This window comes from Carica papaya, chromosome 8 (assembly GCF_054855325.1).
Source record: "Carica papaya isolate Zhongbai chromosome 8, ASM5485532v1, whole genome shotgun sequence".
Classification (NCBI taxonomy): Eukaryota; Viridiplantae; Streptophyta; class Magnoliopsida; order Brassicales; family Caricaceae; genus Carica; species Carica papaya.
In genome coordinates, this window is record NC_142316.1 from 35,372,240 (window position 1) to 35,395,651 (window position 23,412).

The following is a 23,412-nucleotide window of genomic DNA, read 5'->3' on the forward strand; positions in this document are numbered from 1 at the left end:
AAAATATATTAAAATTTAAAAGTACACATACGAGAATAAAATTAATAAATAATATCTCAGAAAAATATGATGTAATTTACAGCTACGTATTAAAAAATGTAATTAGTATAAGCACAGTGTATATATTTATATAACTAAAAGTGTATAAATACAGCTTAGTCTAAATATAAAAGTACATGAATACTTTCAGATTTAGTTTCTGAAGGAAACCATTTTAAGCCTAATGTATATAATTGAAAGTGGTGAAGCTATGACAAGAAACCTGTAAGTTTACTTCACCTGGCAAATATATTGCAAATATATATATATATGTATGTATGTATGTATACGTGTGTGTGTACAGACAAACATTTACAACTCTGAATCAACAAATATTATGAAAAATTTATAAAAAAAAATGAATATTCCAAAAAAAAAAACACAGCTAGAATTACACAACCAAGTCATTGCTTTCACTTCATTTTTTTTTTTTTTTTCCCATTCAAAAACTAAAATTTTCTTTTTCTTTGGGGAAGAGTGGGTAATCTAGGTATCTTCATCCTTATAGACAATCCTTACATAATTTTCAGCATATACTTGTACATATGCAACTTACAAACAAACATGAACTCCAAACATGAGACAGTGAAGATAGCCGAAGAGCATCTCCGCGGAATTCCTTGATTTCCGGGCAGACATCTTCCCAGGCTCCACGAAAACCGCACTCCAAAAATGTTTATACCTTAATGCAGTTGCAGAAGAAAAGAAAAAGGAAAGTTTTATATCTTCCATGCTTGCTTCAAAGTGTCCATGAACCTTCAAAGCCAAAAGAGCAAAATATTGGAGCATGTTCTTTTTGACCCTAATGCTGCTCCTATATATGCTTGAGACCTTTTATATGCATATGCTAAAAGCCTAAAAAGTTGTATTAATTGTGAATATATTTAAACAATGTTTATTCATTTTCCTATCCATCTATTTTGTCATACAGCTGCTCATCAATCAGCAGTAAAGGTACTAATCTGTGACTATTTCTAGTAGACAGAGTATTATAAGAATCGCGAGAAGAGAAATTAGAGAGAAAGACAGCAGGCCAAGTACCTTCTATACATGAATTGGCGACATAGGTTGACAAGAGTTAAGCCGATCGTCAAGTTCTCCGCTTGCAATAGTATCCTTTGCAATAGATTCTCTGGGGCCATCTTTACCAGCAGAGCTTCGTGCAGATGCTCCAACATCATCTCCAGCTTCCGAGCATTGTATAGAACTTGTTGCCTGATCTCTAATAAAGGGAAATTCCAAAGATTTTTCCTCGTCTTGCACAACAGTCAAAAACGAATCAAATGGATGTGTTTCCTCTTCCCCCTTCATCTTCAAACCATCTTCCAAATCATCATAATCCAAATTTCGCAAAATTTCAGGAAGCGAATATCCACTGTGCTCCATAAGCTTACTTCCCATCTCAATGTCAATCTTTTCCTTTGAGCTTACTCCACCCTCCTCGAGATTTAGAGGTTCATTTCTGACTACTGTTTTTCCCTCTTCCTCCATGAATGATCTGAACTTATTCAATGATGATGGAATTCTCGAGAAAAAAACTTCACTGATATTCCCTATAGTCCCTCTGTTATACGGATTCTCTTTCTTATCATATTGGTAACGAAAGTTTTCATAGGTAGTCTGCAGCAAAATAAGGAGCGAAATACTATAATTAGGGAATTTAGTTTATTGAATTGAAGAAACAAAATGATGAACACTGAGCTGCAATTCTTTGTTTCAAAAGCACCAACACAATGGCCAACAGAAAATAAGCATAAGACACAGACAAGTAGTGTAAGTCAAGGATAGACTGGTATATCGTTCAATCCTTTGAGAATGTGAATTCACTCTATCCTAGGCGTGATTGCATGATCCTTAAGTGATCTTTTCTGTTTCTCTTACAATATCTTGCTTACATGTTAGACTTCCTCATGTAAACACTGATTACTTACCCCATCATAGTATAAATGGCCAAATAGTTAATTTCTAAATATGGGTATTTTGCTCCCTTATTCCTTATATCTACCTAAAAGGCTAATAAATATGGAATTTATCACTAATTCGTTTTAAAAATTCATTATTTAAATGCAAATGCTATTTTTGGATTTAAAATTCAAAAGACTTGCCACTCAAATTTTAATTTACCTTTATAAAGACTCGCCGTTCAAAAGGAATTAATTCGTAAAACTTCATTTACCTTTATAAAGGACAAACTAAGGATAGACTTCTTATATCAATAAAAAATTTAATAAAGTCATCAACATTCAGAATATTGGAATACGAGAGCAGTAAATATCTGTCACGACCATCAATACATAAAAATTTAAAGACTCTAATAATATGTTGGATGATTCTAATAACGTCTGCAATATGGCAAATGCTGATACTACAAGAATGACAGGTATCTTTGCATGAAAGATAGATGCACATAAGCATTTGAAGATCCAATAGTAAATTGAAGTGTTCTTAGGTGGCCCCAATTGTAATAGAGGTTATCTCTTAATAAAACAAAACAAGAAGCTTGCTGAAAAAAAAGACTACTAGGATTTGTTCAGAAGTGAGAGAGTCACCTGGTTTGTGCAAATCAGATAGAAATGAAATACCGTCAGCCCACCGACAAACCACACAGCTATGAAGCAGTAAACTATAAGAAAATCTGAGGGGATATCTTCTGACATGGCCCTCCAAATACTGAAGTGTTTACTTTTCTTTTTTTCAATGATGTTGATCCAGGAAAAGACAAAGACATATACACACAACAGAGTTGATATCGATATAAACATGAAGAAGAACCGGTAGTTGCGCTGCAACCAAATCAAAGTAGGGGAACATGGTTAGTTGCAAACAAGGTCAAGAGCAATTAGAAAAGCAGATAAAAGATAAAGTTGGAATAATGCGATTTCCAGTTCATATTATACAAATGATTCTACTATACAAGCTTGCAACTTATGCCACTCAAATTACCACGTCAGAAAGGAGTAAAGAGATTAGACCCAATATAAAGGCTGTGCAGAGCATTACAAAGTCAGAAATGTAAGCAGTCATCAAAATTTTTTAAAAATAAAAGAGTAAAGAGATTAGACCCAATATCTCATCAAGATCAGATAAGAACAAATAGAGACAAAATACAAAAGGAATAACTTAAACCATTTATTTATTGTTCATGGGCACATCCTACACAACCTCGTATGTGCATAAAAGCTTCATTCAGTCAAGATCTACTTTTCTACATGCATATATCTTATTTTAACTTGTTAGTGAAAGTAATAGTGATGTATGGCTTACTTTTCCTATGAAGGAAACTTACTATTCCAATACACTGACCAACCCATGGGCAGTGATGATCAAATCGCTGAACACAGTTGTTACAGATTGAACAATGAGAAGAACGGGGCAGGCGGTAAAGCAAACAAGTGTCACAGTACTTGACTTTCACTGCATGGCCATTTACAATCACATCTTTGGTCCGGGGTAGTTTCATGTGGGGAGTTCTGCCATGGACCCACTCCATAGATGGGGTAGTCATATCCAATACTTCATCTGACTCAGGAGGACTTGAATTTCTAGGAACTATTCCTGGATCTCTACCGGAGGTTATAAAGAGAAATGTTAAGTCCTGCACCAAATTCAACTTGGTTTCAATTTTACAATTCATATGCAAAACTCGCATGCCAGCTTAAACATTGCTCATCCCAGCTGTAACAATCGTGTTACTAATCAGAAAAGAAGCTCAATTGAAGAAACCATTCACTATACGGCCAGAGGCAAAAGAAATTAAAGAACTTGAATTATGCTATCAAGGTTAACATTCTCGAAACAATAGTTGCATTCAGAAAAAATAAGAACACAAATTAAAAGTGAAAGCAGAACTAGGACAGAAATGGAATAGAATCAATAAGAAACATTGTAAGTGGAAGGATTATTTTCCCTTTTCTACTCCCTCCCTCCCACCTTCCCCCCAACCCCCACCCCTTTTCTTTTTCAAAATAAGTTGAGAATGACCTTGTACATGAAGGGTAAAAAGTCAATTTTACTGAAAGAAAAGGTAAATATTTCTCAGTAGGAATTTACAAAGTAAAAGACATATTTCATTTACCTGCATGTCCAACAATCTATATGGTCCAAGCTAATTCACAAACTATCTACATTTAGGTTAAGAAGTAGCAGAGGGAAATCAGTGCACAATAAATTTTCCCATAGAAGATTCAAGGGTAAGTCACCACTGCTTTCTGACCCCTCATTTTCTGTTCAAGGGATATCTCTCGATGATATGGAATATCTAGGGACTTTCTTGACATTTTGATTAATAGGTAATCCCATTCCTTTTGTCCATTGGTGGCACCCCTTGGTGCCTCATTTGTAATATTTCTATTTTTCTTCTCAAATGAAACAAAAAGTATTCACCTTATAGAGACGTTTCTTTCATTTGCATCGTAGAACGGGATACAGTGGATAGGGAAAAAAGGGAAATTTTCTCCAGTTAAATTATGATGAAAAAATTATTCAATGATGTTATGGTTCTTTATTTTCTTGACTAGTCCCACCATTTTGTGCTGGCAAAACTTTTACAACTGTTATAACTGCTAAAGCCCAAAGTGAAGACAAAAATACTTACTAATATAGTGAGTGCTACGGCCACAACCAAAATTGGATAAGAATCATCAGCATGGCTGGTATCACCTTTGATCTTAGTGTACATATTTATACAGAAAGTAATGGCGGGGCCAGCAATCAGAAATACCGATAGAAACAATGATGCCACATCAGGGCCAAATATCAATCTTCCACCACAGAAAAATCTCTGATAAACCAACAAAAGAGACAGTAAAACTCAATCAATGCAAGCATGTTATAGTAGTAGCAGAGTTTTACGAAATATATATATTACAAGCAGCTGGTGTATGTAATTAAACAATAAGCAAGTTCTTGAACTTTAGCAATGCAAACAACTTGAGAGATAAGCAAACAACAAAAGCTACAAGAAAAGTATTTTCTATTGGAAGAAAAATATAATGAATCCACCAGACTAATCAATATGCTCCAAAACCAACCAGTTTTCTGCTTAAATTTGTTGCAATTAATCTGTTCCAACACAATGTTACAACTCAAAACCCTAATCAATCTGATTCACATGAAAACAAGAGACTAAAACTACAACACACGGAAAGCTGTCCATAAAATCTTATTGGGGGCAATTGTATTTCACCCCTATCATCTCTAAAAAGAAAATTCAATAGTTAATCATGCTACTTACTCAAATATGGTTGTCCATAAAACAGCTGTAAACTTATGAATTTCCAGTGAATTATAGAAAGCAAATTTTTGGAATATCTTAAAAATCAAGACAAAGGTGAACTGGACAATAGAAAAACTAACTTGGGTAATCTGCTGGACGTTATTCTTTTTTAATAGGTGAAGGTGTATGACCTGAACCATAAACAAAACAGTGGGTTTTGGATTTTGGAGTCTTGTGCCGTGTTTGGCAGTCAAGAATTACAGAGGAGTCCAACAGAGATCACTGAGATCAGAACGGAAATAAAGCACAAAAGCATTAAGTCCACACAACTTCACGGCTCAGGAAAAGTTACCAACAAAGCAAACAACTCCTCTTGATTTAACCAAAACTAGAAAATTAATAGCAGTAACCCAGATTAAGAAAAGGAGAGACAGAGAACCATGATCGAGGATGGAAAAAAAAAATGAGGAAGAACAGAACTTCAATCCAAAATACATTTTGAAGAAGATTGCTTATACTCAGGCCCGTATATGATCAAGGCAATGACCAAAATCCATAAACTATAAAAATCAATGGCTTGACAGATAGAGTGAGAGAAAACTCACGTTGTTGCCTCTCCAAGTTTGGTAGAGCCTCTTGGGTTTATTGTTATTCTGTGCCATAACAATGCGAAGAAGAAAGAAAGAAAGAAAGAAAGAATCTAATTTGGATTCCTACCCACTAATAAAAAATCGTATGTGATCAAAACCCAAATCACAAACTGATAGTGATAGAAACCCTATTCGCTTTTTCTGGCTGTTCCAATACGAATAAGCGAGTTACAAACAGAGAGAAAGATAGCTAGAGATAGACAGAGAGAAAAATGAAGAGAGAGAGAGAGGTCTCTGGATCAGAACCAGCTGCCCTCTCTCTCTACCTCGCACAACAGAGCTGAGAAGAAAGAGTTTTGTTTGCAGGGACGAATCCAAACAAGACAACAATATCTTCTCTGTCGTTTGATTCTCTTTCTCCGGAAATATATAATTAAACAAAATTTGTATATCTCGCAAATGCTGGCAACAATGGCGTCGGGCGAATGTTTCAATATTTCTTCCCCTGCACTTACGCGCGGCAATGGCACTTTCAGACGGTGACTTCGAGGCTCCCATTAACTGCCTCGTAAATCTCTTATTTACGAATATGCCACCATATTTTCTTCTTTGCTTCGCTGTTCTTGACTTCTAGCTTTCTACCTTGTTTGACGTCTTTTCATAACATTTGTAGTTCTCTAAATTATCATGAGACCAAATATAAATATTTTAAAATAATTAAATTTTAACATTTTATAATACATTAATTTTAATTCATCTTATATTTAAAATGAACATAAAAATATTATTTCAAAATTTTTGCATAATTTGTTTTTAATATTTTTACCAATAAAATAAAATTTGAATTATATAAAAAAGTAATTAATGATTTTTCAAAAAAAAAGGAAAGTAATTATTTATAATTATTTCTTTTTTTTATAAGAAGAATTGGATTTAACTTTAATAAATATAAAATCTTATCAAATTATTCTTTGTTGACTTTATATTTTATATGAGAATATAATTTATTATTTAAAATTTATATAAGATCTATTTTTACTAAAAAAAAAAATTATATTATTATAAGTATTATCTAATTTATTAACAAAATATATGAATTTTTTATTTAAAAATATTTATTTTTAATATATATTTAATAATAACAATTTTATTTTATATTTAACATGGAATTAAATTTACACCTACCTCCTAAATAAATTAAAAGTTTTATGTTGACAATAAATTGAGTGGTGAGGTTGATGGTGGGTGACAAGTTTTTGAGATTCATTATTACCAATTAATTGTAGCCAATGCTACCTAAATGATAAAAGATTATATTTTATATCATACTATTTTTTTTTTATGTGTAACATTATTTTAAGTGTTACTTTTAATATGCTATGATTGTATGTACGTATATATTAATTATGAAATTACTAAGAACACACTTAGTCATTAATGAAAAAGATTACACTCAATAGTCACCGATATTTGATGATGTGGCGTGATAAATTTTGGTATTTGATTTTGAAATTAATTTCACCAGAGGTAATAAAATTTCGATAAGATAATAATTATAAAAAGATAAACTTATCTATCTTTTTCTTACATCTCGAGTAAAAAATACGATTAGAGAAACAAATTTAAGCTCGAAAAATAAGTTTGTTGACAAAACGCGTCAATGTTCAAATTTACAGATAGGCTTATTATTATTATTATTTAAAGTATTATTTTTTATTAACCTAAATGAACAAAAAAAAAGGGTAAAAAATAATAGTTTTGTGTATTATATAATTGGAAATTAGGTGTATAGCATCCATATAATCAAACTACAAAATTACTAAATTAACCAATAAATTTAGAAAAAAAATTATTTTAAATTACCAACCGATGCTTAATTGAATAATCATTAAGTTTTTCATCTATAAAAAATTATAAATTTGGGTTTTTTTTCGATTACCTTATTGATCGAATATATATTTTTATAAAAAATATATATATTTTAAAATTTATAGAAGAATGATCGATAAATTTATATTTTAAATTATTAAAAAAATAATAAAAAATGATAATATAAAATAAAAATTACGATCTAGGAATTCAAGCGTAGTTATATACACAATAATTTATACAAGAATTAGCAAAATTAGGGAGGAAAAAACAGAAGAATGAACATTTATCTTTTTTGAATGGTTGAAAAAGGATATTTATATATAAGTGTAGATCCAACAGCAGTAGAAGCAAATCAATATTAAATACTAGCAAACTAGCTAGGTCCTTATCTTTTGATCTATAGAACTTTTACATCCAACAACGTTAATGTTAGGGTTCATGAACACCTGTGAATACTGTTGTTGTACTTGTTGTTGAGCGGAATCAGCCAAGAAAAAATTATCAACTGGTGCGCGATCTTGATGATCATCACCGCTTTGCTCCCGTTGGCTGACATGATGTTGACCATCATGGTCGAAATCTTTTGATCCCTTCAAGCTTCCTTCATCGCCAACTCCACTGTAATCCAAGTTCTTAAGTATACTTGGCAACTGCATTACTGTTCCGTCTTTGACTGTAACCCTAGCAATGCTGTGACCCATTTCCATGTCGGAGAAGACCATTGACTCTTTGGATCCGAACCCTCTGTCGAGCTTCGAAGTTGCTCGGGAGGACCCGCCGGCCATCATCATTTCTTCCTCTTCTGAAACCCATTGTCTTGGATGAATCAGCGATGGTGGAATCTTGAAGAAGAAGAGCTCTTTGAAGTTGTTTATTAAGCCTCTGCTGTACGGGTTCTCCTTCTTGTCGTACCGATATCGGAAATTCTCGTAAGTTGTCTGTAATTCATGCACAAATTCATCTAATTCTGTTAATAATACAAACAGGATACAATTTTAAATAAGAATTTATAATGTATTACAAAGAATTATTGAAATAAATATTAATTAATTAACGTAATATGGTATTTTATTACGTACGTAAATTCGATTATTATTATAAAGAAAGGAGTAGAGTGACCTGGTTGGTGCAAATGAGATAAAAATGGAAGAGGGTGAGGCCGCCAACGAACCAGACAGCAATGAAGCAGTAAACAATGAGAATGACGGAGACGATATCCCGGGACATGGTGCTCCAAACAGCTCCCGGTATCCGGATTATGTTTATCCACGAAAACACAAACACGTATACGCACAGCATCGTTGACGTCGATATAAAACAGATGAAGAATGGGTAATTCCTCTGTAACCAAACACACCCACAAAATTATTATTATTTATTACTACTTAATTATAAATAAAAATGAATAAGGGGGCTTACAAGTCCGATACATTGTCCGACCCAGGGACAGTGGTGGTCAAAACGTTGGACGCAGTTGTTGCAAATGGAGCAATGGGAGGCACGTGGAGGACGGTACAACAGACACGTGTCGCAAAACTTAACCTTAACGGTGTGACCGTTTACTAAAACGTCTTTGGTACGAGGTATTTTCAAACTGCATGATTTGTTGCTGACCCACTCCATGGACGTGTTGGTCACGTCGAATTCTTCCGACTCAGGTGGGTACAAGTTTCTCGGTACAATTCCTGGGTCTCTACACGATGTCAAGAACAGAAAACCAAAATCCTGCAGATATATATATACAAATATATGTATTTAAGCATGCATGTATATATATGTATGTGTTTATGTATGTACAGACGTATAAATACTGACCAAAAAAGTGAGGAGGAGACCTCCGAAGAGCACAGGATAGTGAAAAAGAGGATCACTTTTTGGAAGCGTCAACAACATGTTGGTGCAGAATGTTAATGCGGGACATCCGATTAGAAATGTTGTCAAGAAAAGCGACGTCGCATCGGGCCCGAATATCAGTCTTCCGCCGCAACAAAATTTCTGTAAATTTTTTCACCGCCACCCACAAACTATTTCAATGTATATTCATTACACCTATACAATATTAATAAAATATAATATATATATATATTTGTTATCCATTTGGGTATATTTAGTATTAATTAAATTGAAAACCCTTTTAATTAATTTGATTCACAGAAAATATTTCTCCACCATTTGTTCATACGTGATTACATGCCTAACATAAAGAAAGAATTCAATAAATAAAAGAATCAATCTTGTTCATGCTAACACGATAGAAGATACAAATATAGGTGTGTATATATAATTTAGAAAAGGGTTTGATCACATAGATATATATATATATATATATGTCGAATCAAATTAAATCTAGAAAAACTTAGAGAGTAATATAAACGAAGGAATTACGAAAGGGAAGAAGAGGAAGAGGAAGAGGAAGACGAAGAGGAAATTACATTGTTACCCTTCCAAAGTCTGTAAAGCCTCTTAGGTTGATATTTGGGAATTGGAGGGGACATAGCCATTTCTTGAGAGGAAGCACAATAAACCTGATTGTTCTTCTTTTTGCTCATCTTCTCTTTCAGAATCCTTTTACAAGGATCCTTATTTTTCATGCATCGCCAAACACCCACATGATAAAAATTTTCTACGACCAAAAATTCAAAAAAGAAAAAAAAAAAACTCAGAAAATAGACAAAAACAAAAAAAAGAACAAGAACAAATGAGAAAAATGAAATTAAAAAACCTGCGGGTGTTTGGTGTTTTCTCTTTCGTTTTCTTTCTTCTTCTTCTTCTTCTTCTTCGTGTTCTTTCTTTTTCTTTTCTTTTCTCGATCACATGTCTCTTCCTCTAAAAAAAGCTTCCTCCCCTAATGAAATTTTTTTACCTAATTACCAATCCTATACAGTTGTTTCTTTTCCTCTCTCTCTCTCGAACGAACACCTCGACGTCCTCTAACAATTTCCAAATTAAGCAGGTATTTTCTGTTTTAATTAAAAATAATAATTATAGACACATTAAAAAAAAATAGACTGGATGGTTTTTTTTTGGGTGAGAAAATATTTGCATATGATAAATGGAAAAATATAAACAGATATAGTTATATGCTGGTTGACACCACAATAATTATCTATTCCGTGTGTGTGTGTGTGTGTGTGTGTCTGTGTGTATATATATATATGTGTGTGTGTGTGTTATCTTAACTGAGTTTCAAAAGAAGTCAGCCATCTAAAATTAGTGTAGTTTGGATTAAGATAGAATGTTTGGTATTTCAAGTTTCATAGCAAGCCGATAAAGCTGATATGAATAACTACTCATATAACAAAAAGGCGTATAATTCATAGTTAAAACTCCACACCCTTTAAAAAAGGTTGAACTACTAAACTTTTAGTTTGTAAAGTTTATGGTTTTTCTACTTGGGTTTGTCCAAAGGAAGAGATCTATTTTGTTTATGGAGTTTTGTTAAACGTTATGAATTAAATTATAATAAAAAGAAAGAGATTAAATTGTAGGGTTTGAAACAGTGGGAAGGGGTAATTACTGAATAGAACAGGAGTGGAAAAAGTTTGTGTTTGTGCTTGATATGTATATGTTTGACTAAATTGAGCATGGCCAGGCGCCGGACCAGATCAGTCACGACGAGCTGAACTTACGATCACGTTGCAGGTTCGGTGAAAATGGTGGAGCATTTTGAAGTTTATGCTCGATAGTGTTCTTATTGTTATTTGCTTAGTTTTTCTTTTTCTAAGCTAATTAAGCAGAAAGAATTGGATTATTATTGGCTGCATTTGCTATTTTAGTTTCAATTAACCCAATTTATGTGTTCTGTTTGAAAATCAGAAAAAATATACAAAGGCATTATTATATTTTGTTCATTCTTAAATTCTGACTAACAGAATTAAAAGACAAACTACAAAAAGATTGCCTATAATTTTGTTATTCCTTCAAATTATGACTTTATAAAGACAACAGCAGCAAGATGCATGAGATCAGAAAGGGTCTTATTGAGAGATTGTTTCTCTTTATTGGGAATATGAGATAAAAAGACAGCAGATTCTAATATACCAGCTCGTGTGATTCAGTGCTCGATCCCTATCAAGTTCGATCAGGTTGCATCTGATTGTTGAGCAGGTTCGCAAGAAACGTAGTTCTGCTATTACAGAATATTTTTCTGACCATTTGCAAGTCGTAAATCTGCAATTCGAGCTGATGTTTCTTGAACTGCCTGCTTTTCTAGTCTGTTAGTAGGAACCGATCTTCCACTACCAGCTACGAGATCTTTGATTACTGTTTTCAGATCGTTATCCTTCATCAGAGACTCCAAGGTAACATGCACACCTAAGTATAAAGTCACGAAATCAAGATTTATAATCCTTGAAAAACAAACCAACAAACAAACAAACAGCTAGAGCAGTTTAAGACAGGAGTATATTGAACTGATAAGAGAACCAAGCCACAGAAGACTTGATATATGATCCAGACTGTTGATATATTCTTGCTAGTATGATATTACCAGGCATGCAGGAAGTGAAAACATCTGACGCGTATCTAGTTGGGTTTAAAAATATATAAAAAAATAGATTAAATCATAAGCACCAAAGGGGCCACTTAAGTACAAAAATATTTGTATGTCAATAAGTACGTCAATAAAATTCCCAAAATTCTGTCATAAATAGGAAAACCAAAAACTAATGAGTCCAACTAATGAAACCATCTGCCTCTAATTTCAGTAATCTTCTCTTCCACCCCCTTAAAATTTCTACAATTTCTCTCTTTCCAAACTACTCAAAAAATAGTGAATAGAATGGGCTCACAATTCCCCCCCCCTTACTCAATCCTTCCCAAGCTCAAATCTCTTCTAGTATTGACTCAGCGATAACCCAGCTAATTCACAGCAATCCATAAATCATAGACCACAGTTTATACACCATGGAAATATATGACAGAGTTGAGGGTTCAATGAGTTAGTTCACTACATTCAATTAGTTATTCTCCATCAAGTTAGGTCTTAATTTTTGTTTCTTTTAGAACAGAAAATTGTGCCTCACTGTAACTGAGTTTTTTATTTTCCTGAAAATCAACTATTGGTAGAGCTGCTATACCCAACTCTTAAAAGAGAGCACGGGTTACAACAAGGACACCTCCTCCCAGCTCCGTGCTATCAGATCATATCCATTTTAAAAAGGGCTAGTTGAGGGATTAGTACACCAAGGTACTAAGTGGACACCATGTATCAAGAAGAAAGGCACCTTTAGCATGTCTAAAACCCAACCCACGCCACCCCCCCTCTCCTGAGGGCATACAGCAAAATCTAAGGACCCATAATGTTGTGCATGTACCTTTTGAGCTAATGTACAAATACACTCTACATGAGCATACAAAAGTAACACATTACTACATACGATATCTCCAATAGTGCTTTGGATTGGTAGGATCATTGATCGTCTCCTCTGCTGCAGGTCGTGTCATATATTCTTCTTTCAATGCTAACAAATCCTGTTAATCAAATAAAAGGACTGAATTTTATCATTGATTACATAGTAGATTAATTAGTGCCAATATAAAAATCAACTTGAGAATTGGAATAGGCTCTAGCTTATTTGATGCACTTCATGAGAAGCCTGAAATATTTGAGAATGAACTGATACCTGCATAGGGAAAATTGCCCACATTGATGGAGCTTCCACATGTTGCCTTAATATGAAATGTGCAATATCTGGAACACAACGACTGGGTGGCAGATCATTACAGCCCACACTCTTGAAAAATCTTTGTCTTCTTTCATCTTCTTCCCACCAAGCACGCAGGGTGGAACAGTCATGGCATGAGGGGGCACAGACCTGCAAATCATTGGTGCAGTTTGCCTAATTTAATTTCATCTTATTAACAAATAATAAGAAGACTCTGCAAACCAGATCACAATCTTGAAATGATTATTTTTAACTCCAAAGGAAACAAAAAGAGGAACAATAAGATCAAGATTCAAGAAGAAGCAAAAAAGTACTTCCATTCAAATAATTTTTTTTATATATCAATAGTTTATTAAAACTTTTAAAGACATGCCCCTACTGTCGGGATAGCATAAAGGAGAAAAAGCAAAAAATTTAAAAAAAAGAAAAGAAAAGCTACCCCCATAAAACATAAAAAAGAAATAGAGAATCTATTGATTAAAAAAAGTTCAAAAGCACCACTGTGTCTTTCTAAACTCAACCCTTCAAAATGCATGACACCATCTTGGCATATACACCAGAAGATATGAGGTGTATGTGCCAGAATACCCTTTCCTTCACAAAAGAACCTTTTCAAGCAAATGGAAACTAACTACTGTGCTTGGTGCTACTGATGCAACTCTAAAATAAATGAGCAAAACAATGATTGATCTCTTGTTGACCCTAAAACCATGGAACTCCAGGGATAATATGTGCAATTTCAATCAACTCTCTTCACTATGAAAAAACACAATAATTTTTATAAAAAAAAGTTACAGACAACACATGCATAGTCATTCGAGATGCCACTCTTTTCTGCATGGCAGTTCTTTGTTTTTTAACTGTTCTGGGTAGCAATTCAAATGTGTACGTTATTATTTTGGAAACTGACAGCATTTGGAACAAGTATAGTCTCATTGCAGAAAGAGAGTTTTTTAGGACTTCAGAAATAACCACCCCTTTTTATTCTAGAAGACTATTGAGTAAATGTAACTTCCTAATCTGAATTATATAGTTCAGTTAAGAATTATAAAGAATCACGCTCTAGAAACCCCGAAAAAATATCGTACTGTATTTTCTGCACTATGAACAGGATTTAGGAGAGGATCTCACAGTCATATAATCGTACTGAGAGGGAATGCCAAACTCCAGATCAGGTTCACTGGGCATGCGTTGAATTCGCAAGCCTATTAACCCCAATTCTTGCATTACCTGCATCAATATATGTGGTCATGAAAAAGTATTGGGATGTAGAAGCGGCCAAGAAACAGCAGAACTTAGGGAAGTAAAAAAACGTACAGGATGAACACAAGAGGGTATAAGGCCTAAATCTTCACCGCAGGCTAGCATATCTGAGGAGTTTAGTAACACAGGAAGGGTCCTCAGAGCATTTTTTCGCCATAAATCTTCTTGTCGATGGAAATAGTAGTCATAATAGAATCTTCTCAGCACATTTTTACTATTTCAATTAACAATAATCAGAGAGTTATGGTAAGAACTCAGAACAGTTCAAGCAAAAGATAGCTTTCTACAATGCAAATACCAATGTGATTATTATATCGAAAAATAGAGTACAAAATCAGTTTAGGAGCTAGATGAATTTCTGAAAACTAATATGATAAGGAACCTGTGATCATCCAAATCCTTGAAGCTTGAAGTATCTTCAAGATTGAAACGGGGATAAAATTTCCTTGCATCCTCAGGATCTTTAATCAGAACAATATTCTGCAGAACCAATTCAAAAAAGCAAAACATATTACTCAGACAACTGATAGAAGTGCCTGACACTTGAGAAAGAATACACGTAAAACCTGAGAAAAGGAGCCAATGCAAACTATTTGTGGAAGGATTATAATGAGCTGATAGAGATAGGAAACTGAAGTCTAAAAATTACTTTGATGATATAAGTTACCTGTAAAAGATCAAAAAGATTACGACGTATTTTCCCTTCATCATCCAACAATGACTTCGCGTCAAATGACTTCAGCTTCGCTGCAATTTTTTTCTCTGTGTTGAAGTCCTCCTTGAACTAATGCAGCATTAAAGAAAACTTATCGTTTTAATAATGATTAATAAAACTGATAGCAATGAAGATAACAGAAACGAAGATCCACATAAGTTCCTGGAGTGAGAGAACAAGAATTTCAAGTTCCTTTGTTGTCATGGAAGGAAACTCAACAAGCTAAATGGGAGCCAAAAGGAAAAGGTTTTTAAGTTATGAAAAAAATGAATTCTACAAAAGCACCTATTCCAAACCGAAGCAGCAACTAACAACCAGTATTTTAGTGTTAGAAGAAGAAAACCTTGATCAACAGAATCCAGATTCCTTCGACAATCAGATGAAAAAGCCAGAATAAATTTAAAGTCTTATTTATGAGGGGGAAATAGAGAATGTATTCAGAAAAGATAAGGACAGTAACTCTCATGTAGAAGAGGTATTGCTATGTATAAAACAAAAGATCTAAGAAAACTAAATTAGTTCTTGACCTTCAAGATATCAGCTACAAACCAAGAATTAAAAATAAAAGCTTAGTACAATTCTATCTTCCTTACTAGATAAATCATGTTTAGATATAAAGAACATGTATATACAAAAAAAAAAAAAAAAGAAGAAGCAAACAACATGCAAAAACCAAAGAACATTGCACACTGTTCTATGAGGATCACCTCAAAACAGTCCTTCTGATATTCATTCAGAAACACAGAGACAATAAAAGCCCAAGAAGGTCCAAAATTGTCCTGAAACAATAAGAATAAAACAAATAAGTGAATAAGAAAATAATGACTGGCAACAAAAATGTACAAGGAAAAAATCTTTTTATTGAGTAATAAATTGATGTCATTTAAGTGAAAGCAAATTAAAACAAACATGAAAACCTAGTAACCTGTAAGAACTCCCGTCTAATGTACGGGCGGCTCAAGCGATTAAAGTCCCATATTCCCTCTCTTTCAAGTTCTTCCTACACCAAAAGCATTAATCTATTATGCATTGACTTTGTTGTATGAAATTTTATACAATGGCTCAAAGGCATGGAATAATATGGCTTTTCAGCAACAACTATTTCTGGTTTTGCAAGACAGTTGTTTTTCAGTTTTTTAAACCACAAGGATGTGAAAATACCTGACTTAGTGGAATAGATGGTCGAAATTTTCCAACTAAACCAGTCATAGCATGCTCTGGAAGTTCCCAGATCCTGAAGAATCCTAATATATGATCAATCCTATAAGCTGTAAAATATTTTGCCATCTGTAATGTATGTGAGAACCCTGTGATTAATCTCTGGAAGATATTATTTTTATAAGAACTCTGAGCAAGAAAAAGAAATGAATGTATAAGTGAGAAACCTGTGTTAAACGAGCACGCCACCAAGCATAATTATCTTTTGACATTTCCTCCCAATTATAAGTAGGAAATCCCCAATTCTGACCATTCTTATCAAAATAATCAGGAGGTGCTCCAGTGGATGTGTTCATGCGAAATAAATTCGGATAAACCCAGGTATCCACACTATTTCTGTCAACGCCAATAGGTAGATCTCCTTTTAATATCACCCCTTTCTTTCTTGCATATTCAGCAGCTTCTGACAACTGTTTAAAACTATATTATCACCAACCATTCATTGAACATAAGAAACTTTTCATTCCATAGCAACCACCAATGATGGACAAAATGGACACAGAAATATTATTTACTTACTTGCAAATGTAGATGATATTGGATGTAGTAATGGAAACAAATTATGTCATAGTGCAAGCTGTCTCTGGAGACAATTTTCTCAAGCTGTAATAAGAAAGCTCTTGAAGACTTAATAGTCATATAGAAAATAGATAATCAATGTAATAGAACCTAAGCTATTATAAATTCCCAAACTTCTCAATTTAATGATAAGAATCAATAAGCAACGTACCTTATCTTTCGAGTAATGAGAGAAGCGACCCCATTGACTGTGATCAGACGTTTCAAAGAAGTCCCGCAGAAAGCAGAAGGCTGCATAGGGTTTTAACCATTCCTTCAATCAGAAAAAAAAAAGGTCAGGACATCATTGGCTTTCCTAAAGATCTTACTGGAGAAGTTGACTGGAATGAGAAGTCAATTTACTGATGAAAATTTTTGATATAGTCCTAAGAAGGGGAAAAGGCTTTCTAAAAACCTCATTCTCAGAGAAGAATTTCTGGAAGGAGCTGGAGTTCATTATCATATCCTTCTCCAAGGCAAAAACTTTCTTGGCAATTGAAAGCTTAGCAGCCATGGTAGCCTCATAATCAACATCCTGCATGTCCAAAATTTAATGAATTAACAAAAAGGACAACCATATAAAATGGATACATAAACCTTCTTTATCCATGTAAGCCTGTCGTTAATATATTTTCTGTATGCCAATAACCTCTAATACCTTTCACACCACCTCTGAGATTATCACAAGAAAGCCACAAAATAGACAATTTTAAATGTTTAATGATAAACACATTAGCAATCTTTATTGAAGGTTTTCTTCATAGGATCCATTGAAGCTCTAGTTTCAACCTTTTGGAGTAAAGAAAATTCTTATAGGAAAACTATGATAGAGACCTATATTAGGTCAATTTTGAAGACATTAACAAACTGATCTTTATGGAAGCTCTAGTTTCAACATTTAGAGTAAAGAAAATTCTTATAGGAAAGTTATGATAAAGCCCTATTTTAGGTTAATTTTGAAGACATTAACAGATTGTTATCCCTTCAGGGAACATAAATCCTAATTTTTTTAATTAAGAGGTTAAACAAATTGTTTCACTGTTAGGAACCTCAATTCTTTTTTTTCGGAAACCAAAAAGAAATTTAGAGTTTGGGTACATGCACTGAATCAGCTCCCATTATGCATTAGCTCTTCCCATGATAAAGTAAATGGTTGTCAGAGAACTTGCAAAGATCAAGACCTAATGTGATTTTCTTTTTAGGTTTATTTCTCCCCTTTGCAAAGTACATCATTCAATTAGTAGAATCTTACTACTTTCAAACATAAAAAAATACTTCGAAACAAGGGATTACCTTGCCATCCAGACTGTCCTGAGCTTTCTGAATCTCTTGCTGTAAGGAAAAGAAATGAGGTAAAAAATGAGGCTATGTCTTTCTTGAAAGGCAGTGAAGTCAACATAAATTACAAAAGCAAATTATCAGTTTTTTCTTAAACAAGAAATGAAGAAGCTGCTGCAAAGAACCTTGATAACATCTGGCATATTATCTGAAAGAGCTTGAACTCTCAGATATAATGGGTGCAATGCAAATACGGAAAGTGAGCTGCATGTCCAAGAAAAAGGAGAGAAATAATTTAGTGGTCGGAGAAACAAATCTATAATGACCAGTACAATAGTTTAATCTTCATAGTTCATACGCATTCCAGTAATTGGTGTACAATTTGTGACCACAAACATGTTAGGTGCCTGTTCATGAAATGTAAGATCAGAGAAGCAGAAAATTTCTTATGCAAGCAGAGAAGATGCAGTTCACTACTTATGAATGCTATTAAATTCGTTCAAAGTTTATATCCTTAGCATACCTGTAAGGATATGAATCCCACCACATTCCATGCACAGATGTATCATTGATAGGTAGAAGCTGAACTAAATGAAACCCAGAATCCACAGCCCAGTCAACAAGTAATTTCAAGTCAAGAAACTCTCCTACACCAAGGTCAGCTTCTGCCCTGACAGAGAACATGGGGATTGCAACACCAGCACCACGCCAAGGCATTTCCTAGCAAATTCAGATTGGCTTATAAGAGGACAAAACATAGAAGTTTTCACACAGTAAAACGTTCACTTCCCTTTTCATTATCAAAAATTAAAAAATCAGTTTCTTATTTGTTATTTTCAAGAGCTTACTCGCAACATGCCATCTGAAACAAAGATGTACCCCAGTTGAATACTAGAGGAATCAATTGCGAGGTTTCTGTAGGATCCAGTTTCCAAAGAAAATTTTCCTGTTTTTCCATATTTACAGTATTTATATGTAAAACAACAGTTAAGGATACAAGAGAGAGAGAGAGAGAGATATATATTTGAAAGGAAACAAAATTGAAAGGATATTTTAATGGAAAATCAGCTCTTGGAAACACACAATCGGCTTCCCAGATTGATCCACCGGCATAGCCAAGTTTAAGTCCATCTTGAACTTTCCATTTCCCTAATTTTGTTGTGCTACCTATCACATAAACCTGCATGTATTATAAACAAATATGAAAGAACGTTGCTAAAAATGATTAACAAACACTTTGAAATAGCATATACACATGCATAAATATAAAAAAATATGTCAAGAAAAGAAAGAGATATTACTGATGTGTTTTCATCAATATTTGGGCAGCAAATTTTGAACTGGACAAGGATTGAATCTGTTTAAGTTTAGAAGTCAAACAACAACACTTAGCTAAAAGACCAGATCCGATTACAGAATCTTAAATTGAATGAAATGAACACAAAGGTTCAAATGACAAACACTTACCTTCTTGATCCAACTTATTCTGAATGACACCTAAGGGTTTCTCAACTTCCAAAGTCCAACTCCTGTTGAAGATGACATCTTTGAAGGCACTTCTGAAAGGGAGAGAATCATCTCCAGTCTGGAGTTGATAAAACAAGCGTTTTAGAGGAAGAGTTTTGCATCAAGAAGCAGGGATGCTTTATCGCAATTTGCAAATCTCCTCCACCAGAAAGAATCATTCAAACATTATAAGATAAACAGAAACACAACTTCAAAAAGAAGTCCCCGTGAGCCGAACAATGTTTAACTTTTCTGGCAAAATTATCAGCCCATGAAGTTTGAGATTAATATATGTTACGCATAATTTCCCAACCAGAAATGAAGATAACAAGGTTGTACATACTTCTTCAGCAACAATAGAGGAGAAGAACTGCATTCATACAATGGTCACTATAATGAGGGCATCGGATACTGCATAGCTTCTATTAACACCATCTCTAATCCTTCTGTTACAAGAGCTAAATTGAAGGCATAAGAGAAAATTCTAAGTTTTACCATACAGCAGCCACGGCAGTGACTTTCTTTTTTCTGAAGAATCAGCTGCAATGTTTTTAACCGATTTGTTTCTCTCAGTTGCTTAAAATATTAAAAATAATAAGCAGTAGTTTTAGTTGTTCGTTGCTCTATTGCTTTTATCATGCTCCCTCAGAATAAATTGCAAACAACAACATAATGTTCAATTGCAACTGCTGCATGTCACAATCTCATCATATCAGCATAAAAATTAACAACAGAATATTGCAGATATAGGTAATAGTGTTTGTGCCCCAGGGATTTTAAAAGACCAAACTTGAAGATAACTTAGAGAAAAATCCTCATGAAATCGCCTCAAACTTCGGAAATATGCATTCTTGTGTCTAATGCAATGGGGTGAAGTATGTAAGAAAATGAAGCTGTTGATGCTCCATTTAATAAACTTGAGGTATTGGACTTAATAGTAATTGTAATCATATAAAAGTTTTAGGAACCAAATGCAGCTATATCATACATTTAACTTATAATGAGTTATGTTTGGTACATGACATCCTCAAGGACAGTTTTGCTTTTATATTATTTTCTAATTATTCCTAAATTTTTAATGGCTTTTTAATTTAATTAATTTATATTTGATGTTCTTCCATATATGCTTCTTCCTTTTCTTGTCTTACTATTCATACCTTCAGAAGATTATTAGAACAACAAAGGAAAATCAAGTATCTTAGCTTGACCATTTATAATTCATGAATTTTTCTCTTAACCAAACAACATATTGATCAGTCTGTCTACACATAAACACCTACATATACAACATGTATATAAAATTTTTATGTTAAAAACTAAAAAAAATCTAAAAATATATAATAATAATGGTGCAGATTGTATCACCTGCCAAAGATCATATAGCTGCACATGCTCTCCATCTTTGATCAAATCAGGCAATACCAGTTTACGCTTCTTCCCCATCTCCCATCTGAGTATCTTCTTCTCACCGTCGACCACATAATAACTATACTCGCAACAGAACCCACTCCGCACAGTAATGGTGCCCCTCCATATAAGCTCACCACCTTCATGAACAGGACTCAGCAGTAACCCCTTCTTCGCATCCCACGAACCCAGCACCGGTTCAGAGCCGCAGACCAGCAAGCTCTGACCCCAGTGAGTGTTGTATGGTAATCTGAAGCTCACGTGAATGGGCTTCATGGATTTACCAGCGCCTGAAATCGATCCCAGATTCACCATTTCTTCGAGAGAAGAAAAAAAAAGGAACCGACCCAGATGAGATTTCTCAGAATCTAGGAAAATACTGGTGTAAATTCGTTAGTGCCGACAAATGCAAATGTGCGAAATGAAAATGAATACATAATCCTAGATTCAACCTGGTTAATTTTCTCTTAGCAAGTAAATGAATTCTACGGAAGGAAGGAAGAAACCATGTTTCTTATTTGAGTTGGTGCGAGCGTGAGGATTCCTAATAAAACAGTACAGACATTTGGAAAATGAAAAACCCAGAAAGAAAAAAGACAGGCATTCCTTTTCGAAGAACTTTTCTGGGCAACCAAACAGTACACACAATTGAAGGAGTAAAAAGTTTTAGACACCTTTAATCGAACCGAAAGCTACTATGAAAGTCGTTTCCTCACGAGAACTGCAAGCTGCTAATTAAATAGAAAACCGAGAAAGCAAAGAGAAGATCCAAGTGGGATTTGAAAGATTGAATAAGCACAAACGGAGATTGCTCATCTTGTGGAGATTAATTTTTCTGGATTTGTTTTTTTCGGCAGATATTTCGTGAAAAAGTATAAAGTGATCGCCAAGATATATATATAATAATTCTTTTTATAAATTGGTGAAATGGAAAATGTTAAAAACATATAATAATTCAACTGCTTATAACATATGAAGTTGAATGTCAGAACATCAGGTCGTTTGGCAGCCTAGAAAATTCAGATTTCTGAATCTAATTTCAGGAAAATAGTAATAATAATAATAATAATACAATTTTAAACAGAAAATATTCCAAAGTAAATTATAATACAAAAAATATTAATAATTTAATTACAAAAACAAATTATTAGTTAATATCATTATATTTTAACTTTTTTAATTATTATTATTTTTTTACTTTTTAATATTATAGATGTTTAACTCCTTGTTATTATTTTTTGTAATTAATTTATTTATCTACTGGCTTTTTGCAATTAATAAAATTAAAAAGAAAAGGACAAGTGAATAATTTCAAACAATGCTTTAAACTTATTATTTACTGAACCCGACTCCTTATGCATACATATATCTATACATACATATATATATATTATTTTTTACTGTAAATATATTTCTTCAATAACCTGTAAATTATTACATAATCAAAAATATAAAAAAAAAATTAAACCTATTATCATATTCTAAATTTTGATAAATTTATATTTTTACTAATTTTATTCATCTCGTGCACATCTTTTTGTTCTGATTAATTAAAATTTCTTTCTGTTATATTTTGAAATTACATATATTTAAACCTTAATATAAATGAATTCCTTATTAATATATGAAATAAATGTACAATTAAAAATAACACAGAGTAAAAATAAATTCTAAAATTAAATATGTTTAATAATTTTTTGTGGGCTATAATATTGATTCGAATTATTTATGACCGTAAATTATTTAAATTAATATTTTGGGTTAAATTAATCTTTATATTTAAAAAATAATAATTTAATTAATTATTATTATTATTATTTATTAACATCATTAACTTAGATATGAATATTTGCAATTTACTTCAAATAATACGATGAGAAAATAGGAACTCGTGGCTAAGCGGGGCTGGCGAAGTTAAATTTATCTTATTTTTTTTTAATTTAAAAATTAATTTAAATTAATTGTTAATAATAAAAAAATAATAATCAAATATATCTTAAAAAGTATTTAAATTAATTTGATGGGAGTTACTACATAGTCATTAATACGTCACGTGTCCTGTAATTGATGGGTTTGATTTAATAT

General features: G+C 33.1%; 3 protein-coding genes across 6 annotated transcripts; all 3 read right to left on the bottom strand.

Annotated features, from left to right (window-relative positions):
- Positions 1 to 350: 350 nt before the first annotated feature.
- On the bottom strand, positions 351 to 6,488 carry LOC110811308 (DHHC-type zinc finger family protein). 4 transcript variants are annotated; one of them, XM_022037761.2, is made up of 6 exons: positions 5,860 to 6,488; positions 4,634 to 4,819; positions 3,326 to 3,634; positions 2,589 to 2,822; positions 1,081 to 1,659; positions 351 to 795 (listed from the first exon to the last, which is right to left on the bottom strand). In XM_022037761.2, the coding sequence occupies exons 1-5, from the start codon at positions 5,914 to 5,916 to the stop codon at positions 1,084 to 1,086; spliced, it is 1,362 nt and encodes a 453-aa protein (XP_021893453.2). In that variant the 5' UTR covers positions 5,917 to 6,488; the 3' UTR covers positions 351 to 795; positions 1,081 to 1,083. The 4 variants fall into 4 exon arrangements, with proteins under 4 accessions (XP_021893453.2, XP_088065826.1, XP_088065827.1 ...); XM_088209700.1 differs by lacking the exon at positions 5,860 to 6,488 and adding an exon at positions 5,395 to 5,835; XM_088209701.1 differs by lacking the exon at positions 5,860 to 6,488 and adding an exon at positions 5,273 to 5,409.
- A 1,487-nt stretch (positions 6,489 to 7,975) lies between these two features.
- LOC110811213 (putative protein S-acyltransferase 1) lies at positions 7,976 to 11,460 on the bottom strand. The gene is made up of 6 exons (XM_022037634.2): positions 10,439 to 11,460; positions 10,149 to 10,339; positions 9,532 to 9,711; positions 9,136 to 9,441; positions 8,836 to 9,057; positions 7,976 to 8,654 (listed from the first exon to the last, which is right to left on the bottom strand). Exons 2-6 carry the CDS (start codon positions 10,305 to 10,307, stop codon positions 8,094 to 8,096), a joined length of 1,428 nt encoding a protein of 475 aa, XP_021893326.1. The 5' UTR covers positions 10,308 to 10,339; positions 10,439 to 11,460; the 3' UTR covers positions 7,976 to 8,093.
- A 130-nt stretch (positions 11,461 to 11,590) lies between these two features.
- Positions 11,591 to 22,275, bottom strand: DPE2 (disproportionating enzyme 2). The gene is made up of 22 exons (XM_088209699.1): positions 21,286 to 22,275; positions 19,882 to 19,999; positions 19,716 to 19,771; positions 19,463 to 19,594; positions 19,263 to 19,385; positions 18,938 to 19,134; positions 18,600 to 18,678; positions 18,430 to 18,468; positions 17,552 to 17,671; positions 17,309 to 17,410; positions 17,098 to 17,181; positions 16,746 to 16,988; positions 16,522 to 16,647; positions 16,286 to 16,360; positions 16,068 to 16,139; positions 15,313 to 15,429; positions 15,028 to 15,125; positions 14,700 to 14,859; positions 14,514 to 14,612; positions 13,341 to 13,532; positions 13,095 to 13,188; positions 11,591 to 12,030 (listed from the first exon to the last, which is right to left on the bottom strand). Exons 1-22 carry the CDS (start codon positions 21,640 to 21,642, stop codon positions 11,849 to 11,851), a joined length of 2,865 nt encoding a protein of 954 aa, XP_088065825.1. The 5' UTR covers positions 21,643 to 22,275; the 3' UTR covers positions 11,591 to 11,848.
- Positions 22,276 to 23,412: the final 1,137 nt, after the last annotated feature.